The sequence below is a fragment of the Trachypithecus francoisi genome, unplaced genomic scaffold (assembly GCF_009764315.1).
Source record: "Trachypithecus francoisi isolate TF-2019V2 unplaced genomic scaffold, Tfra_2.0 Lachesis_group18, whole genome shotgun sequence".
Taxonomy (NCBI): domain Eukaryota; kingdom Metazoa; phylum Chordata; class Mammalia; order Primates; family Cercopithecidae; genus Trachypithecus; species Trachypithecus francoisi.
In genome coordinates this window covers 20,208,126-20,228,334 of record NW_022681463.1, presented here as the reverse complement: position 1 = coordinate 20,228,334, position 20,209 = coordinate 20,208,126, and the positions used below count along the sequence as shown (strand labels likewise).

General features: G+C 39.6%; 1 protein-coding gene across 1 annotated transcript in view; it reads right to left on the bottom strand.

The window, feature by feature from the left end:
• Positions 1–20,209, bottom strand: part of ABCC4 (ATP binding cassette subfamily C member 4) — a 301,134-nt gene that overhangs the window by 78,871 nt on the left and 202,054 nt on the right. Inside the window, exon 20 of the mRNA XM_033177424.1 lies at positions 18,004–18,083. Coding sequence (XP_033033315.1) covers positions 18,004–18,083 — 80 coding nt within the window. The remainder of the gene's footprint in view (positions 1–18,003; positions 18,084–20,209) is intronic.

The window sequence follows — 20,209 nt, the reverse complement described above, 5'->3', positions numbered from 1 at the left end:
ACACTGTCTCAAAAAAAAAAAAAAAAAAAAAAAGAACCAAAAGTAGAACTACCATTTGATCTAGCAATCCCACTACTGGTATCTACCTAGAGGAAAAGAAGTCATTATTTGAAAAAGATACCTACACATGCATGTTTATAGTAGCACAATTCACAATTGCAAAATCGTGGAACCAACCCAAATGCTGATCAATCAATGAATGGATAAAGAAACTGTGAGATATATATATATATGTATGTATGTGTGTGTGTATATGTGTGTATATATATGTATGTGTATACATATATGATGGAATACTTCTCAACCATAAAAAGGAATGAATTGACAGCATTTGCAGTGACCTGGATGAGACTGGAGACTATAATTCTAAATGAAGTAACTCAGGAATGGAAAACCAAACATTGTATGTTCTCATTGATATGTGAGAGCTAAGCTGTGAGGATGCAAAGGCATAAGAATGATACAATGGACTTCGGGGATTTAGGGGGAAGAGTGGGAGGAGGGCGAGGGATAAAAGACTACAAATATGGTGCAGTGTATATTGCTCAGGTGATGGGTGCATCAAAATCTCACAAATCACCACTAAAGAGCTTAGTCATGTAACCAAATACCACCTGTACCCCAGTAACTTAAGGAAAACTAATAAATAAATAAAGAAATAAGACACTGAAATAGATACAGATTTTTTTAAACAGAACACAAAAATCAATAACCATAAAGGAAAAGGTTGATAAGTATGTTTATGAAAACACAGTATTACAGGACTGAAAAGATAAGCACTAGTACAGAAGAAGGTATCTGCAATTCAGAATACATACACAATTCTACAAATAAGTAAGAAAAACAAAACAAAAACCCAGAGTACTCAATAGAACAATTGTTAAGACACTTAAATAGGTGCTTATCCAAATGATATTCAACTGGTCAATAAACATAAAAAAGATGAAAACTATAACAGCAAACCAATGAAAATTCTATAAACAAAAAATTGAATATCAAAAAAACCACATTTGGCCAGGTACAGTGGCTCATGCCTATAATCCCAGCACTGAGGTTTGCTTGAGGAGGGAGGAGGATTGTTTGAGCCTAGGAGTTTGAGACCAGCTGGGACAACATAGCGAGATCCCATCTCTATGAAAGAAAAAAAAACACACACACACACACACATTAAATGGGCTGGCAGCAGACTGGGATAAGAGAAATAATCAATGATCCTAAAGACAGAGCAATACAAATTATCCAAATGAAAGACAAAAATAAAAAAGACTAAAAGACTGGAATGCAACACCCCAGATCTTGCAGCTACACCAAACAGTCTAACATACTATCATTTTCAGTCCCAGAAGTTAAGGAGTTAAGAGAGAAAGAAAAGGCAAGTGTATCAAAACATAAAGACTCGTAATTTTCCAAAATTAAATAAAAATACCAACCCATATATTGAAGAAGCTCATTAACCCCAAGAAGGATACTAAACACATCTAGTCAAACAGCAAAAACTCAAAGACTAAGAGGAAATTGTTTTAAAAAGTAGCCATGAAAAGAGACATAGTGTATAGTGCAACAAGCTTATATAGTAATGATGGTTGCTCATCAGAAACAATGAAGGGAGAAGACAATGATGTGATATATGTACAATGCCAAGAAAAGGCAAACAAACAAACAAACAAACAAAACCTGTCAATCTAGAATCTTCCATCTGTTGAAAAGATCATTAAAAATGAAGTTGAAATAGGCCGGGCGCGGTGGCTCAAGCCTGTAATCCCAGCACTTTGGGAGGCCGAGACGGGTGGATCACGAGGTCAGGAGATCGAGACCATCCTGGCTAACACGGTGAAACCCCGTCTCTACTAAAAAAATACAAAAATCTAGCCGGGCGAGGTGGCGGGCGCCTGTAGTCCCAGCTACTCGGGAGGCTGAGGCGAGAGAATGGCGTGAACCCGGGAGGCGGAGCTTGCAGTGAGCTGAGATCCGGCCACTGCACTCCAGCCTGGGCGACAGAGCAGACTCCGTCTCAAAAAAAAAAAAAAAAAAAAAAAAAAAATGAAGTTGAAATAAAGACATGCTCAGGTGGGTAAAAGCTAGGAGAAGGTTTCCAGCAGACCATCCTGAAAAGAAGTTCTTCAGGCTTAAGGAAAATGATACCAGATGGAAGCCCAGACTTCAGAAAGAAATAAAGAGCACTGGAAAGGACAAATGTGTGAGTAAATATAAAACACAATTTTCTATAATATGTATGTGCATACATGCATACATATGTATAAACTTCTTTAAAAGACCATTGGTTACTTAAAGCAAAACAGACACAATATATCATGAAGTTTACAGCATATGCAGAAGTAAACAATATGACAACATAAGCCCAAAGAATAGGAGAAATAAATTATATAATAGTAAGATTATTCTATTGTTTGCAAATTTGGTAGGAAATTATTTGAAAATAGATTGCAATAAACTTAAATGCATATGTAAACTCTAGAGCAACCACTAAAAACAATAACATAAAGAGGTGGAGCTAAAAATGTGATAGAAAAGATAAAATAAGAAAATATATTCTGTTCACTCAAAAGGAGAAGAACATATGAAACTAATAGAAGACAAATATCAAGGTGGTAGACTTAAAACCAAGCATATCTATAATTACATTAAATGTACATGGATAAAACTCCACATAAAATGACAGAGAATGTCAGCTGAGCATTTAAAAAGCCAGACCCAAATAGATGCTGCTTACAACAAAGACTAAATACACAGAGAGTAAAGATACTGAAGATTCAGATATTATAAGCCAATGTGACCTGTCATTTTTAGAACTCTATACTCCACAGCTACAGAATATACATTCTTTTTTTTTTTTTTTCAAGTGCACAGGGGACCTTTACCAAAGTAAAGTAAATGCTGGGCCATTAAAGAAGTCTCAATACATTTGAAAGGTTAGAAATATTACAGAATATGTTATCAAATTATAACCAACTTATCAGTAACAGTAAGTTTTTTTTTTTAATCCCTAAATCTTTAGAAATGAAGTTATATACTCCATAATAACTCATTACTGAAATATTACAACAGAAAGTCAACTCACGGGCCGGGTACAGTGGCTTGCATCTGTAATCCCAGCACTTTTAGAGGCTGAGGTGGGAGGCTCACTTGAGGCCAGGAGTTCAAGACCAGCCTGGGCAAAATGGTAAAACCCCATCTCTACTAAAAATACAAAAACTAGTTGGGCGTGGTGATGTGTGCCTGTAATTCCAGCTACTCGGGAGGCTGAGGCACGAGAATCGCTTGAACCTGGGAGGTGGAGGTGGCAGTGAGCCGAGATCACACCACTGCACTCCAGCCTGGGCGACAGAGTGAGATACTGTCTCAAAAAAAAAAAAAAAAAAAAAGAGCCAACTCATAAACACTCTGAATTGAAGATAATGAAAACACAACATATCAAAATCAAGAGAAAGTATAATTTTAAATGCATATATTATGAAACAAATGAAAACCAACAGATTAATGTTAAATCTTAAAAAGCTAGAGAAAGATACATTAAATCAGTGTAACTTAGAAAAATACAAGAAATTAATGAAATAGAAAATCTACCAACTACAGAGAAAATTACAAAATCAAACATGAATTCACTGAAAAAAAAAAAAAGGAAATTGATAAACTCCAAGCTAAAATGATTGACAGAAACAAATTATCAGTGTCAGGAATAAAAGAAGAAATTTCACTATAGATTATAAAGACATTAAATGGACAAATGTGAGATTATGAACAGTTTCATGCAAAAAGTTCTCCAGTGAAGACAAAATAAGCAAATGTATTAAAAACTACACTTTGCAAAACAGAAATATTCACAAATGCCTAGTATTAAACATATATAAATACACTTATGTATATTAAAAACTCCTAAAAAATCAACAAGATTTTTAAAAATATGTTTTAAAAAGTTGGCAGGAGATCTGAACCAGTATTTCAGAAACTAAGACACAAGAATGGCCAATTAGCCTGTATGAAAAAAACTCAATATTAATCATCAAGGCAATGCAAATGGTTCATCTATACCCTACTAAAAAGAATAAAAACAAAAAGACTGATCATACTAAATGATGGCAAGGACGTGGAGCAACTAGAATGCTCACACATTGCTGCTGCGTGTGTAAAATAGTAGAACCATTACAAAAATCCTTGTCATTGTTTGATTTTTGGTTTTTAAAGTGAACTTTATAAACCCAGCAATTCCACTCCTATGAATTTTATCCAAGATGAATGAAAACACATATAGCGTACCCATAAACACTTCTATAAGAACATTCATTGCTAAAAACTGGCAACAACTCAAATATCCATTAATCAAATAGTAGATAAATAAATGTTGATGTCATCATACAATGAAATATCACTCAGAAAAAAAAGAAAACAAAGAAATGAACCACTGAAACATACATAGAACTCAAAAACATGGTGAACAAAAGAATCCAGTCACAGAAAAATTATTGGTTCCATTTATATGTAGTTCAAGAATAGGAAAATGAATTGATGTTGACAGAAATCTGGAAGAGGTGTAGGGGTGTGAAAATTGACTACAGAGAGGCAAAGGAGACTTCCTGAGGAGATGGAAATGCTCTACAGCTTGTTTTAGAGGATGGATACCAGTATGTACACCATTAGTAAAATTCAACCTAAAAAAAAACTGTTTATTTTATTGTATGTAAACTATACCTCAATAAAAATATTGATAGGGTAAAAAACAATATGACAGTAGAATTCCATTCCCATCCTTTTGGCCATGTTCAGGCAGAGGTTGGGCAGTGTATCAATACACAACCATAACGCTAAGAGATGATCTCCTCAGGTGCATTGAGGGTGGTGAAGAGGGCAAATGTGACAACTATTGGTAACTAGTCTGTGTGCCCTGGAACAAAAATGGCTCCTGATCCATGTTTGACACATGTCCCATAGTGGGCTGCCCTTTGCTAAGATGCTCAAGCAGCACTATCGGCTTCGTGACTCAAAGCAAATGACAGAGAACACTAAGTCAATGAACCCAGGGAAAGGGCTGAAAGAAAACAAGTGAGTCACGAAACTCACAAGTAGAAGAGATTACACTTACCTATGCCCCACATCAGATGGAAGTGATAGATCCATATATAAAACAGTGACTGCAAGATTTTAATAAAACTGAGGCAAGTTCTCCAGTCCAAACCTTTTTTTGTTCCTCTTATCAAGAAAACTCAGTAGGCATACAGACAAAAATGAACGTAATCAATCAAGAATAGCATAGAGAGAATTTAAAGGTCCTCAATTAAGTAAACATTTAGCCATTTTCCTCTCCCGGGTAATAAGTGTCCATTTTATCATTACTAAGGAGGCGAGATGACAAGAAGAGAAAGCACCATGAATGGCCACTATTGTTTTGCAATGGATATCATCCAATATGCCAGAATGGAAAGTTCTACGCTCTGCTGAATACCACCAGACTTGATAAAACTGAGATTCTTAATTTTTTTCTTTAGGTCTTAATTAGCTTCTTGTTAAACTACAAACACATTATCATTGGAGCACACATGCTAGGAAAAACTGGAACACTGGTTGCCAGCCTGAAAGCCTGGGAGGGTCCCCAGTGATTAACTGTCAGCACACTAATGGTGACAGTACTGCTTTCTACATGTGCTATCACACTGGAAAAAACCCAACCATTGCATCTTTCATTAAAAAAGAAAAGGTAAAGGAATTGTTCGAGTGGGCCTGTGTGGATCCTATCATCCTGATCTCCGAAATCCAGGGGTCAAGGGTTGGCAAATATTTCCAGTAACTCATGTCATCAACTGCCCTGTCTATTAACAAGGAAATCCACTTTAATGTGGCAGTTGGCATGAATCATTATCTCTAGCGCTGGCATTTTCACAGACCAGTCCATCCTTATAAATGCACTGACTAAAACTCTTTTGTTGACACTGAAAGCATGAAAACGCTGTGATTCAGTTAAAATGGATGAGTTTACTTTTAAAAGAGTCAGTAAAACAGAGATCTTTCAAATGAGGGCAAGCCGACCTAACTAACGATCTCTTTTGTCCAATGGGGATTTGAGGGTAGGAGTTGGGGGAAGGGGTGAACAAACCTCAGAAATCTCAAAATGACAAAGTCATTGTTCAGTGTGCTTTCTACACACTTTCCCTGACATCTCTACACAATGAAATGCAAGGGTCAGTGGCACTGAGACAAGTCAAGGCAGTTCCACTCTTTTGCTTCTATAAAAGCGAGTGACCCAACCTATTATACTCAAGTCTTAGGATGGCTTTGTTCTTCACATCCAGATGCAGCAGCTTTTTCTCCCTCCCCTCATCCTGCCCTCCTACCCCCCGAGGGAAGAAATGACTGAGGACACCTCCTTCACATTTTTTTTTTCTTGGGCATTTCACTCCATAAAGCTGCAGTCAACGTGTTTTGTTTGTGGGAGGAGGGACTGGCACATTCAGTGGTGGTCTCCACTGCTGCCTGCATTGGTGGCTCAAGTAGCCCCAGGATTAGTCCTTTGTGTTGCATGAAAGGATATGAAAAGTCAGTTATTTAAGCTCACTCAAGCTGCTGATTTTTTTTTTTTTTTTTTTTTTTTTTAGATGAGGGGTGTGTAGGGAAGAAAGGTTTTGCAATTCAGTGTACCTCAATAAATTACAGTAGTTTGCTGAGGGCAGCTGTGTGCAAGTTAGCATACTCAGACCACTCCCAAATTTAAACAGAAAAAAATTAAAACGCCTGAATCCAACCTCTGCATCCTACCTTCATTTTTCATTTGTTTTTTCTAGTAGGAAGACTTCTTTGAGGCAAAGATTTTAGCTAGCAGAAGTCTAGACAACTCAAGACCTCATACTCAATGTTATCAAGGGCCAAGGAAGTTTCAGGAATATTATGAAAATTATATTATTATGAGAGATTTAGTGCTCACTGGCTTATTCTGAAAACAACTGATTGTGATACCGTTATTCCAAAAGAGAAAACAGCCATTAAAGCCTTCAGGGATAATAAACCTAATATCTGGAATCCAAACTCATGTCCTGATATTGATGGATCTGGTAACTGTCTGACAATTGCCTTAATGCAGCATAATGTCATTGTCAGGCTATTTCTGCTACTTAAAAATATACGTGGTATTTAAAAAATAACTACCTTTTATTTTGAGAGCTTAGATGTTATGCTAAGAATGTTATTGAAATGACTTCATTTTACCCTCACAATAACCCTCATGGAATAGGTAGAATCTTCTCCATTTTACAGAGATGTAGCATGTGGCTTTGTGAGGAAAGAGAAAGTAAGTGGTGGAGCTGGGAGTCAAACTTAAGAAGGATGATTCCAAGGCTCTTCCATTCCATCCTACACTACACTTGAAAATTTTTATTACTATTTTTTCATTCTTTTGAGTCTGGGTCTGGCTCTGTTGCTCAGGCTGGAGTGCAGTGGCACAATTGTGGCTCACTGCAACCTCGAACTTCTGGGCTCAAGTGATCATCCTAACTCAGCCTCCAGAGTAGCTGGGACTACAGGCACACACCACTACACCTAGCTAATTGTTTTATTTTTTGTAGAGATGGGGTCTCACCATAATGCTCAGGATGGTCTCAAACTCCTGGGTTCAAGAGTTCTTCCCAGGTCAGCCTCCCAAGTTGCTAGGACTACAGCCATGAGACACCATCTCTGGCAAAGTCTTTTATTATTTTTATAGAGAAGGGGTCTCACTATGTTGCCCAGGCTGGTTTTGAACTCCTGACCTTGACCAATCCTCTCGCTTCAACCTCCCAAAGTTCTGGGATTACAGGCATGGGCCACCACACCTGGCCCCTACATTATACTTTGAGGTTATTTACTTACTTATGAGTGATATCTAGTCACTTTTTTTTTTTTTAGATGGAGTCTCACTCTGTGTGGAGTGCAATGGCACAGTCTTGGTTCACTGCAACCACTGTCTCCTGGATTCAAGCAATTCTCCCTGCCTCAGTCCCCCATGTAGCTGGGATTACAGGTGCCTGCCACCATGTCCAGCTAATTTTTGTATTTTTAGTAGAGATGGGCTTTCCACATGTTGGCCAGGCTGGTCTCAAACTCCTGACCTCAAGTGATCCACCCACCTTGGCCTCCCAAAGTGCTGGGACTACAGGTGTGAACTACCACACCTGGTCCAGTCACATCTAATCTTATTCACCGTAGCACACTCAACACTTACACTTTTAAAACCTGAAACTGGGCCAGGCGCGGTGGTTAATCCCAGCACTTTGGGAGGCCGAGGCAGGCAGATCACATGGTCAGAGTTCGAGACCATCCTGGCTGACACGGTGAAACCCCATCTCTACTAAAAATACAAAAATTAGCGTGGCATGGTAGCATGCACCTGTAGTCCCAGCTGCTTGGGAGGCTGAGGCAGGAAAATGGCGTGAACCCAGGAGGTGGAGTTTGCAGAAAGCCAAGATCGTGCCACTGCTCTCTAGCCTGGGCAACACAACGAGACTCTGTCTCAAAAAAAAAAAAAAAAAGATAAAGGATGGAGTACAGGAAATGAGGCAGTTACACAGGGTTGTAGGGTTGTGAAATCACAGCTATCTGTTTGGGAACAAAAGAAAGATGGCAGTGGTGATTCTGTTCCCAAGGTTAACTTTCTCTTTGGCATAGGGAGTTTGGGACCTGAGATTCTATTTTTCTTTCTCACACATGAAATAAGGCACCCAAAGGCTTTGTTGTCTGAAATCAAATATACGGGGCAGTGGGGGAGTTCAGATCCTTTATTGATAGTTTTTAAGAGTATTCAGGCCGGGCGTGGTGGCTCATGCCTGTAATCCCAGCACTTTGGGAGGCCGAGGCGGGTGGATCACCTGAGGTCAGGAGTTCAAGACCAGCCTGGCCAACATGGTGAAACTCCATCTCTACTTAAAATATAAAAATTAGCCAGGTATGGTGGCAGTCACCTGTAATCCCAGCTACGTGGGAGGCCGAGGCAGGACAATTGCTTGTAACAGGGGACAGAAGCTGCAGTGAGCCGAGATGGCACCATTGCACTCCAGCCTGGGCGACAAGGAGTGAAACTCCTCTCCAAAAAGAAAAAAAAAAAAAAACCCTAGAGTATTCAAAGTATAAATTGCGGTAGAAACATTCCATTTAATTAAACCACGAGGTGTTTTTATTTCACAAAAATAAAATATTTATGCTGTTTAGTGTATATATTTATAGTATTTAAATTGAACTCTTTAGTATACTTGTGTAACTTTCTATAAAGAATGCACTTCCAATGAATAATATGAGTACAATGTAGAATCACCAGTTGTTACAACGTTTTAATGTAAAGTTATTTTTTAACACTAACTGGAGAAATGTGCATTTGCTTTTGCCACAGTTAATTCTTCTTCCTTGTTTACACAGTATTACCACAGAGCTATATATGTCACAATCTGAACAAAGGTACATCAAAATACTGTAGGTGAAGACATAGGCTGGGCATGGTGACTCACTCCTGTAATCCCAGCACCTTGGGAGGCTGAGGTGGGTGGATCACCTGAGATCAGGAGTTCGAGACCAGCCTGGCCAATATGGTGAAACCCCGAATCTACCAAATACCTACCAAAAAATAAAATTAGCCAGGCATGGTAGCACATGCTGCTACCATGTAGTACATGCTGCATGGTAGTACACGCTGCTAATGCTGGTCCAGTCATTAGCACACACCTGTTGTCCCAGCTACTGCAGAGGAGGCTGAGATGGGAGAATTGCTTGAACCTGGGAGGCGAAGGTTGCAGCGAGTAGAGATCACACCCCTGCACTCCAGCTTGGGTGACAGAGCGAGACCCTGTCTCAAAAAAAAAGAAAGAAAAGAAAATCTAGTGTCCTCTCTCTCTCTCCTGAGCTTCCTGATGCTCATATCTAAAAAACAGTCACAATTTCTCTGGTACCTGGGTTTGAGACCAGGTTTATCACAAAACCAGGAAGGAAGTTCTTTAAATGAGTAGTCTCCACAGTTGGGAATCTAACAGACCACTCAAAATGTCTAAAAGAATTTTGGGGAAAGGAAACTAAGTTTGTATACCTTTAACTCTAAAAACACAGGGCATAAGAAAAAAAGGCTAGTACCACAATTTCTGAAAGGTTTATATCTAAAATATCATAGGTTCATATTAAATGGCATCATATAACTTTCTAGAGGGAGATGGGTGGGCACTAGATAACAAAATAATCTATTATTAGAGAGTTAGTGATAGATATGGTTTGGCTGTGTCCCCACCCAAATCTCATCTTGAACTGTGGCTCCCATAATCCCTACATGTTGTGGGAGGGACCCAGTGGGAGGTAACTGAATCACGGGGTTGGGTTTTTCCCATGGTATTCTCATGACAGTGAATAAGTCTCATGAGATCCGATGGTTTTATAAAGAGCAGTTCCCTTGAACATGTTCGCTTGCCTGCCACCAGTTAAGACATGCCTTTGCTCCTCCTTTGCCTTCCACTATGTAAGGCCTCCTCAGCCATGTGGAACTGTGAGCCCATTAAATCTATTTTCTATTTTTTTGAGACAGTGTGTTGCCTAGGCTGCAGTGCAGTGGTGCGATTTTGGCTCACTGCAACCCGGGTTCAAGTGATTCTCTTGCCTCAGCCTCCCAAGTAACTGGGACTACAGGTAGCCTGCTCATGCTTGGCATCTCTCTTCCTGTGGAAATGCCACTTTGTTCCCTTCTGGAGACCTGGCACCTGTTCCTCCTCCATACAATGTGCCCCTCCCTCAACCTGCCCCTATATCTTCTTTGCATGGCTGTTTCCTTATTTTTCAAACTCAGTGTCACCTCCTCCTTGACCATGCTGGTCCAGTCATTAGCAAACACTTTCCTTTGCTGAACACACTAGAACTATACTAACTTAGATTATTTATGTTTATTGGTCTGTTTACTATCGACCTCCTGCACTAGAATGCCAATTCCTGGAAGCTGATACCTGGTTCACTGCTCCATGCTCTAGATCCTGGAAAAGTACTTGGCATACAGAAGGTGTCCAGGAAATATTGATTGGTTCAATGACTACGAGTGAGGTTTAAATGAGATGGGGCAAGTGAAATATGCTCAGAGCAGTGCTCAGCCTGGTGTTATATGATCTCTTCTTTTTCATAGGACCTAGAGATTGTTTTATTACAGAATGGAGTGGTAAAGAAAAGCCTCACTAATGGGAAAGAGAGACTTTCTCTGGTCCTTAAAGGATGAAGAATTAGGAGGGTACATTTGAGGGTGAGCCACAGGTGTGCAAACACACACACACACACACACACGGGTGCCAACAGCCTAGCATTCACATAGTTTCTCTCCAAAATTTAAAGAGAGATTAGATTTAAGGATCAGAAAATTTGAATTTTGCTCTCTGTATGTCCTTTGCAGCCACAAATCAAAGGGAGGCAAAGCAAAACAAGTCTATTCAGATATTTATTCTAACATATGGCTGCACTGTGAGAAGAGGGTTCGAGTCCTCACTGTAGCATTAGGTATTTCGTGGCCAGTCTTGGAGGAAGCCATAATTGAACTTAAAGTGAAAGAGCTAGGATTGGAAATGTGTCCCGTGCTGAGACCTTAACCATTCTCTCCTACAGCATCCCTTCTATTGTAAGTCTTATCACATGGCATGGTAACTGCTTTCTATCTGTCCCTCCCAATAGAGTAAACTCAGAGAAGAAGGGAATTCAATTTCACTTAGTCCCGTATCTCCAAGCCCAGCACGGGGCCTAGTACACCGAGACACTCAATAAATACTTCTCAGGTGGATGAAGATAAAGGCGCTATCTTTTCCACCTCCGCATACTCAGCATATAGTAGGAGCTCAATAAAAAGCTGGTGGGAAAAAAATAAAAAAGAAGACATGTAATAAGAATGAGACATATTGGTCAGGCGGCAGTGGCTCGCACCTGTAATCCCAGCACTTTTGGAGGCCGAGACAGGCAGATCACTTGAGGTCAGGAGTTCCAGACCAGCCTGGCCAACATGGTGAAACCTCATCTCTACCAAAAATACAAAAATTAGCTAGGCATGGTGGTGGGTGCCTGTCATCTCAGCTACTCGGGAAGCTGAGGCAAGAGAATTGCTTGAACCCAGGAGGCGGAGGTTACAGTGAGTCAAGATTGCACCACTGCACTCCAGCCTGGGTGATAGAGCAAGACTGTCTCAAAAAAAACAAAAAAACAAACAAACAAAAAAATGAGATATATTGAAAAGAATTACAAATTCTTTTCACAAGTCACATATTTGTAACAGAAATGTTTTCCTTTTGGGAGAAACTTTGAGATATTCCCAAATACATCTAGTTGTAAATATAGTCACAAAACACCATATCTGCCCATTAAATACTACAAATAAATTTGTACTATCAAAATTGTTGAAAACTACTGATTCCAAATCATTAATATTAAATTTCTAATTAAAATGCTAGTAAGATATTATTAATACAATTATTACAGATAGGGTACCTATTAATCCAATTATTATTTTAAGAAACTGGAAGAAGAGATTCATGATACTGGCATTGGTGCTGATATTAGGAAGTAATCAAGCACTTCTGGCCGGGCATGGTGGCTCACGCCTGTAATCCCAGCACTTTGGGAGGCTGAGGCAGGAGGATCACGAGGTCAGAAGTTAGAGACCAGCCTGGGCAAAATGGTGAAACCCCGTCTCTACTAAAAATACAAAACTTAGCTGGCCATGGCAGTACACACCTGTAGTCCCAGCTACTCGGGAGGCTGAGGCATGAGAATTGCTTAAACCTGGGAGGTGGAGGCTGCAGCAAGCCGAGATTGCGCCACTGCACTCCAGCCTGGGCGACAGAGCAAGACCCTGTCTCAAAAGAAAAAAAAAGAAAAAAAAAAAAAACCGGAAAAAAAAAAACGAAGTAATCAAGCACTTTAAAATGTGAATGTTGACTATCACCTCTGTTTTTGTTTGTTGATTTACACAAACATATTCTGTTTTGAATGCCAAATTCCTATTCAAAGAATGTGAGTTCTAGATGAAGCTCTTTATGCTATTTGTATTTCAATTCTTTATGAAAACAAGATATTCAGTTTTAACCTGTGAAGAGCCATTCTATGTTCATAAATGACTTGGCTTTAGAAATATTGTAGATGTTCAAAGTTGTTACAATTTTTGAAAAAGCAAACAAGAAAAACATGTTTGAACAACCCTTTATAAGCCAGATATGCACTGCCAGCCTTGGCTAAATTATCTGATTAGCCCATGGCAACCCTGAGGTAACTGCAGACTATTCATTTGTATTCTATAAGTTATTTATTTCCAGTGATATATTTATATCTTCTGATATATTCAAAAACTTCCCTTAATTCTGGCTTACCTTTCAAAAGGCCTAATCAAAAATCTCACCCTTCTTTATTCACTACTGTTGCACACCTGAGCCAATCTGAGTTCCAAAGTGACACATTACCCACTACCCCTCTGGGTTTCTTCCCTTAATACAGGACAGCAAATGACACCCACTTTTAAATTACTGGTGTCACTGTTCCCCATTGGCAATGAATGCCAACAGCTAACTACATAAAAACAAATGAAAACTCGCAAATACAAATATTTTATTGAAGTCCAAAAATCAAAGTTAGGTTAATTGCCTCTATCTGGCCAGGAAATCTGGTCACATGTAAACCAGAATTTCCTTAGCTCAGCAATTTCATCAGGGGAGTAATAAAATCTGTGCGTGGTTTCAGACTTGCTTCTACAGAGCCTACATTCTAGACATCAAGCCACAAGCAGAGGGTTCTCCTCTCAGATCTACCCCTCCAGTCTTTGGCAAACTCAATTGGAAACAGTTCAGTTCGGACCCAATGGTCCACAGTTCCAGACTCCTACTTATAAAACCAATAAAACAACCACCATCATACAGAAAACGTAATCAAACATGAATGCTCTGGATTAAAAAGGTCACATGAGGCCGGCTGCAGTGGCTCACGCCTGTAATCCCACCACTTTGGGAGGCCGAGGTGGGTGGATCACCTGAGGTTAGGAGTTCGAGACCAGCCTGAGCAACATGGCAAAACCCTGTCTCTACTAAAAATACAAAATCAGCTTAGAGTGGTGGCAGTCATCTGTAATCACAGCTACTTGGAGGCTGAGGCATGAGAATCGTTTGAACCTGGTGTGGGGGCGAAGGCTGCAGTGAGCTGAGATCATACCATTGCACTCCAGCCTGGGTAACAGAGTGAGACCATCTCAAAAAAAGTCATATGGATAAATGCAACTACATTATTTATTTCTATAGCTATTTGATTTTAAATCTCAGCTTTAGTAAGAATAACAACTCAGTAGTCTTAGTCTGAACCTTCTGGTAAGTGCAAAGTTTCAACTCCCTCTTCATGAAGATACCTAACTTTTCTGTGGATTTTAATCTTCATTCTGTTTGTTACTATACATCCTGCCAAAATTCTTTTTTTTTTTTTTTTTTTTACCCAGGCTGGAGTGCAGTGGCCGATCTCAGCTCACTGCAAGCTCCACCTCCCGGGTTCCCGCTATTCTCCTGCCTCAGCCTCCCGAGTAGCTGGGACTACAGGCGCCCGTCACCACGCCCGGCTAGTTTTTTGTATTTTTTTTTTTTAGTAGAGACGGGGTTTCACCGTGTTAGCCAGGATGGTCTTGAACTCCTGACCTCGTGATCCGCCCGTCTGGGCCTCCCAAAGTGCTGGGATTACAGGCTTGAGCCACCGCGCCCGGCCTAATTCTTTCTGGCTCAAGAATACCATCCGTAGTTGGTAGTGAAGATACGTAGTTCCCCTGTAGATCAGTCAGCTAGATAACACCAAGGGTAACATTGTGACAAAGAAATTCCCAGTTCTTTTAAACTCAATTGTTTCAGTCAATCTTCGCTGCTGGGTTAAGAAGGGCCTACTTTCTGTGAGTTTCTCTGGGCATAGGAGGAACTGCTAGTCACTGTGATTATCACCCACTGAACGTGATGAGAGCCATCAAAACCCAGGGCCCTAACGTTCGAAGCATGTTTTGCTAATGACATTAAACACAAAGTCATCCAGGAAATTTCCTACTATCTGAATTTTGAAAGGGGCTAAATAAACCCTGTAGAAGAATTGATGCGGTAGACAAGAGGCCTAAAAGTCAACTCCATTTCAGATGCCTGTGCAATGGAGAAGGCTACTATTCACACAGATAAGATCATGCTTCCTGTATGGCTCACCCGACTGGTACTAGAAATAAATTTTAAAAAGTTATCACAGAACTGAGTCAAAGTAGACAAAATTTCCTTTGCAAAACAAAACACCCCCCTCCTTCCCCCCCGAAAGATCAACGACTTCAAGCAAAGCCATGAGGTGAACAAAGCTAACTGTCATTTTGACCTTGCTTTGCTTTAATTCAGGAGACTACTTAGAAATGTACCGAGCAACCCCCTTCATTCGGCTCAGCTAGCAGAGCTAATAGGCTTCTAATTAATTTCCAGAAGATTGCTGTTATAACTAACAGGTTTTAAACATTTGGTTGATTGGGGAAAATGAATTGAATATAATGTATTTGATTTGGAAAATTAGTTTTCATTCTATGTGCTTACCATAATAGTGTTTATTTTAAGTTTACATGATTCCATTAAGAGTCCCAGAACACCACTGGGCTGTTTTCATCCTTACAGAGGCCTAGGCAGCTTAAAAAAAAAAAAAAAAAATTACATTTTGATTTTTGTTGGCCTTTGAGGGCAGGTTAAATGCATTTTTGGGGGTGTGTGGCTTTAATAAAAAATTTTCACCTGCTAATATAGCAACAGGCCCAAATACTTCAAAATGATCCTGGCGATACCTCAGTCAAAAGCCCACTCATCGAATGCAAATCCCCAGCAGAAAGGCTCGGCACACAAAGTAAGATGAACCAGTTCCTGCATTGTTTACCACGTTTCACTTGATTCCTCCTGACAACCATTTAAACAATGAATGTTGGGAAATGTCCCTCAAAGAATCAACAACAATGGCAGGGACCAGAGCTTTTATATTTAGCTAATACTATTTTTAAAAGGAGAAAATATTTCTTCCTGAAGGGATTATGGGAGGCCTTATTAAAGACACCTGCAAACAAAACAAGAGACAATAGATCTTTATCATAATTGATAACTGCGTTATCCTTTAGATAAAACTCCTTTCTTAGAGACAATCACATTAGGATTCAACCTCTCCTATAGATTCAAGAAATCAGCTAATTGGGGCCAGTAGGATTCCACAATGTTAAGTCTACCAAGGTTATATGAGTGGATAATCAAAAATGCCCTTGTCTCTCTGGTTAAACAGAAGTACAACGAGACTAGAATTTTCCCTCCTCATGCTGCTAAGAAATGTTTTATATTGACATCAAGTAGCATCCATCCCTCTGCCTCCATATGTGAGACAAAGCACACGAGGGATTCTAATTATGACCGCTCACTCTGCTAAGTACATAGTGGGCCAGCCAGCTTCGGAAACTCAACCTCTGCCTAGCTTGCAGTTGCAAAGAAACAGAACCTTTCACAAAATCTTCTCGAAGTAATTAACAACCCCTGTCAAAACGTGTACAGACAATCATCTGCATTCTGTGAAAACCAGGCAACTGTTCTAGTGATGGCTTCTGAGGGATAAATAATACAGCTAAACCCAGGAGGGCACATTTTAAAAATGTTTGCAAAAGAAAAAAAAAATCAGAGGTCCTTGTTTGCAGTAAAAATAATCTACCTGTGAGTCTCAGCTTACTTCACCTCAGTAAACAGTGGATGCCTTCGCCCACGGGCTATGCTGTCTGCAGTCACATGCTCATTTGCTGCCTTGCTGTGTGACAAACAGGAATTCCTATAAGCATTTCAAGCCTATGACTGACTTTTCTTACAAAGCTAATTTTCCAAATTAAGTAATTTTGGCTCCTTTTACAACAGTGGCTCCACAGGAGATCTAAAGCATCTGAGCACTGAGAAAAAAACAGGGGTAGGGGGACCACAGGATCAAGCCAAAATTGCAGACCCCAACTGTAGTATTTCTACTTAATGGCCTTAAATTCACCTAAGGATTAGAACCACTGTAAGTTGGCACTTAGAAAAACTCAAAGAGGTTCAAGTTTCATAAAGTGTTAGCCACAGCAGCTGAGATTTTGGAATATGTATAGCTTTTAATAGATGCATTTCCAAAATAAACACTTGGGGAAAAAAAAAAGTGCCCCAGCTTGAACCACTGACAAGCAGACAAAATTAAACAACAGGAAAAAATAAAATAAAACCAAACCACATGAGCAAGAGTACTGAATAAGGAGATGAGAGAGGAGATGACCCAGCATTATTCTTTAGAGCCTCGAGTTCACAAACAAAAGAAACGCTTTACAGCAGGTATTTCTGTAGGATTGTTGGTTTTTCTTTTTTAAAGACAGCTTAAGACTTAGAGCAATCAACGTGTGAAAACAAAAAAGACATTTTCTGAGTTGACTTTGATCCTGTACTCACATTGGCTTAGATATCCTTGCCTGTAAAGGCTTTGTATCCGCAATAACTGCTCTCTATTGTCCTTGTTAATAAAGTATTATTTTCACCTTATTATTACTAATCTTTTCTTTGTAAGTAACCACACCTGGTTCTATAAAAAAAAAAAAAAGTGCCTAAGTATTTGCCTTTGTGGTAATACAATGCATAATTTAGTTAATCTAGGCTATCTTTCCGTGAGAGGTGATTGTTTCTATATGATGAAATGTGTTCACAGTAAAGCACAATCCATGCCAGATACCTAGAGGCAGACAGAGAGCCACTTACCAAGCATGAAGCTGCTTCAAACTAACCCCGACAAGACTGTATAGCCACTCCCACACACAAGGTATTACTCACGCCAACTTCGCCTCTGAATTATCACCGCGCCTTTCTTTTACAAACATGGCCTTTTATTAAGTTAACATATTACACACAGCCAGGCCAAGAGTCCCACCCCCAGCCCCCATGAAAAGGGCCTGAAAAAATAGGAACTTCCGTTTTCCATTTGAGATCCTGATGTTACTCTCAACGTTACCTGGATGAAATCTAAAAACGTCAGTGGCAGTAAATCATCCAAGTGTCCAATGTCTTTGGAGAAACGATTTAAAATTCTTCCTGCAAGAACAGGATATGAAAAATTACTCATTTCCCCAGATAGACCCTTTAAGAGAAACAATTCGCAAACAAATCAAAACAATATTTTAAATGCATATGTATTTAATATATTACGCATTCATATGAAATAAACCGATGTCAGTAGTAAAAAAAAAAGAAAATAGGATGATACCTAAAGAGAAACAAAAATATCCTCAAATGGCAGCGGGCAGGGAGTTGAAATGTGGCCCTGATTTTAAAAGAATTAAGGAAAAAAAATCTTGTGACAGTAACAGGAGGGGATGGTGGGTTCTAGAATGTTCCCTCCTTTTAAGATCCAATCTAGGACTCCAATCCAAGTGCAAAGTAGGTAGATGAATGTACATAAATTGATCCTAATTATTTCACTAATTTTGCTTTACCAGCATTTCTTTTGCTAAGTGGCATGTTTTTATATAAATATAATGATAACCTCTGTATTTTTTTTTTTTCCCCAGCCTGGTTGATTGTACCTCACATTTTTGGGGAAACTTGGGATCCCATCATTTTCCAAGCTGTGAGTTTACTACTGGCAAACAGGTTGTCATTTTCAGATGTGCAAACAGTATGACAAGAACAGGTTTATTCTTATCTAAGAACACAAGAGGAAATTATGCAGGAAAACAGAAATATTATTTAATGATTGAAGATCACTGCTCAGCATCGACTTTACTTCCCCTGTCAAGTAGAATCCAAGAAAACAGAATGTCATAAAAGCGTCAGAAACAGATCAAACCTGGTTTCTAATAAATATCTATTCTTTCAAATGATTTCCTTCAAAAAAAAAAAAAAAAAGGAATCTATACACACATAGCCTATGTGGATGTAGGTGACCCGTGAGAAGTTGTGTGTCTGGGTCTCTGAACTTCTTTTCTAATCAATGCTTCCGGAAGCCCTGCTTACAGATGAGATGTGCGGCCTCCTAGGGTTTGTCAGGATTCACTTCGTCCTGGTGCCTTTATACGAGGCCGCAAGTGGACCGTGAATGGTCAGAGGCTGGGGATGGAGCTGCCTCCCGCTGCCGGGGCTGATGCAGCCTCTGCAGTTCTCCCAAGGTGTCCAGCTGGCCAAGGGAAGCACAGGGTGTGCCAGTAGGAGCTGCACCTCGATTTTCCTGTCTCGGGCTTCGGACACGCAGACTCCAGAAAGCATCATTCAGTGACACCTTTGGCAAGCCCAGTGACAACTTTTCTGAGCCTCTAATAACACCTCCTTTAGAGGGTTGTCCTAGGGATTAAATGGGCTCATGCCTGTAGAAAAAAACTAAACAAAACAAAACAAAAAACCCAGGCACAATGCCAGGTACTTTTTCATGGCTGCTAAAAAACCAAAACCAAAAAGGTGCGACGATGACTATGACCCATAGGTTCTGCAGCATGCCACCGGGGAGGAAGCTCAACTTTTCAAATGCAGGTCCTGATGCAGTGGCCCTGGGGAGGAGCTGGAGACTGCATTTCCAACCAGCTCCCGGGGACCCTTCTGCTGTTTGCCAGATCACGCTATGCAGGGTGAGAGGTCAGGCTATTATTTTATCAGCTGTACTTAAGAAACATTAAAGTTAGACGAGTATTTTTCTTACAGATTCTTATGGATTTTGTTTGTCATCTTTCTTGTTATTTTTTCTCATCTCAACGTATCAATACCAGAACAAGGAAAATACAAGCTAAAAAATTAAAGACATAATTAAAACATGAATTATTTCTTAAATGGAAAAGTTAACAATGTTATAACATAGGCAATATTCAGAAACATTGCAAGTGCAGTTCAGCTTTTAAAAAGTTGAAAGCAATATTCAAATTAAAAAAAAAAAAAAAAGAGGCCACGGATGGGGCTCATATCTATAATCCCAGCACTTCTGAAGGCAGAGGTGGGAGGACTGCTTGAGCCCAGGAGTTCAAGACCAGCCTGAGCAACATAGCGAGACCTCATCTCTACAAAAAAGAAAAGAAGGAGGAAAAAAAGATAAAAAGGCTACATAAATGATGAGTATGTGAAAACCAACTCTTTATCTTGACCATTTGGGAGAATGTTAAAATCTGAGAGACCCATGGTTGGAAAACAGCATAAGATACAAGGAAAACAAAAACAACTGAGAAAGCCCACTTCCT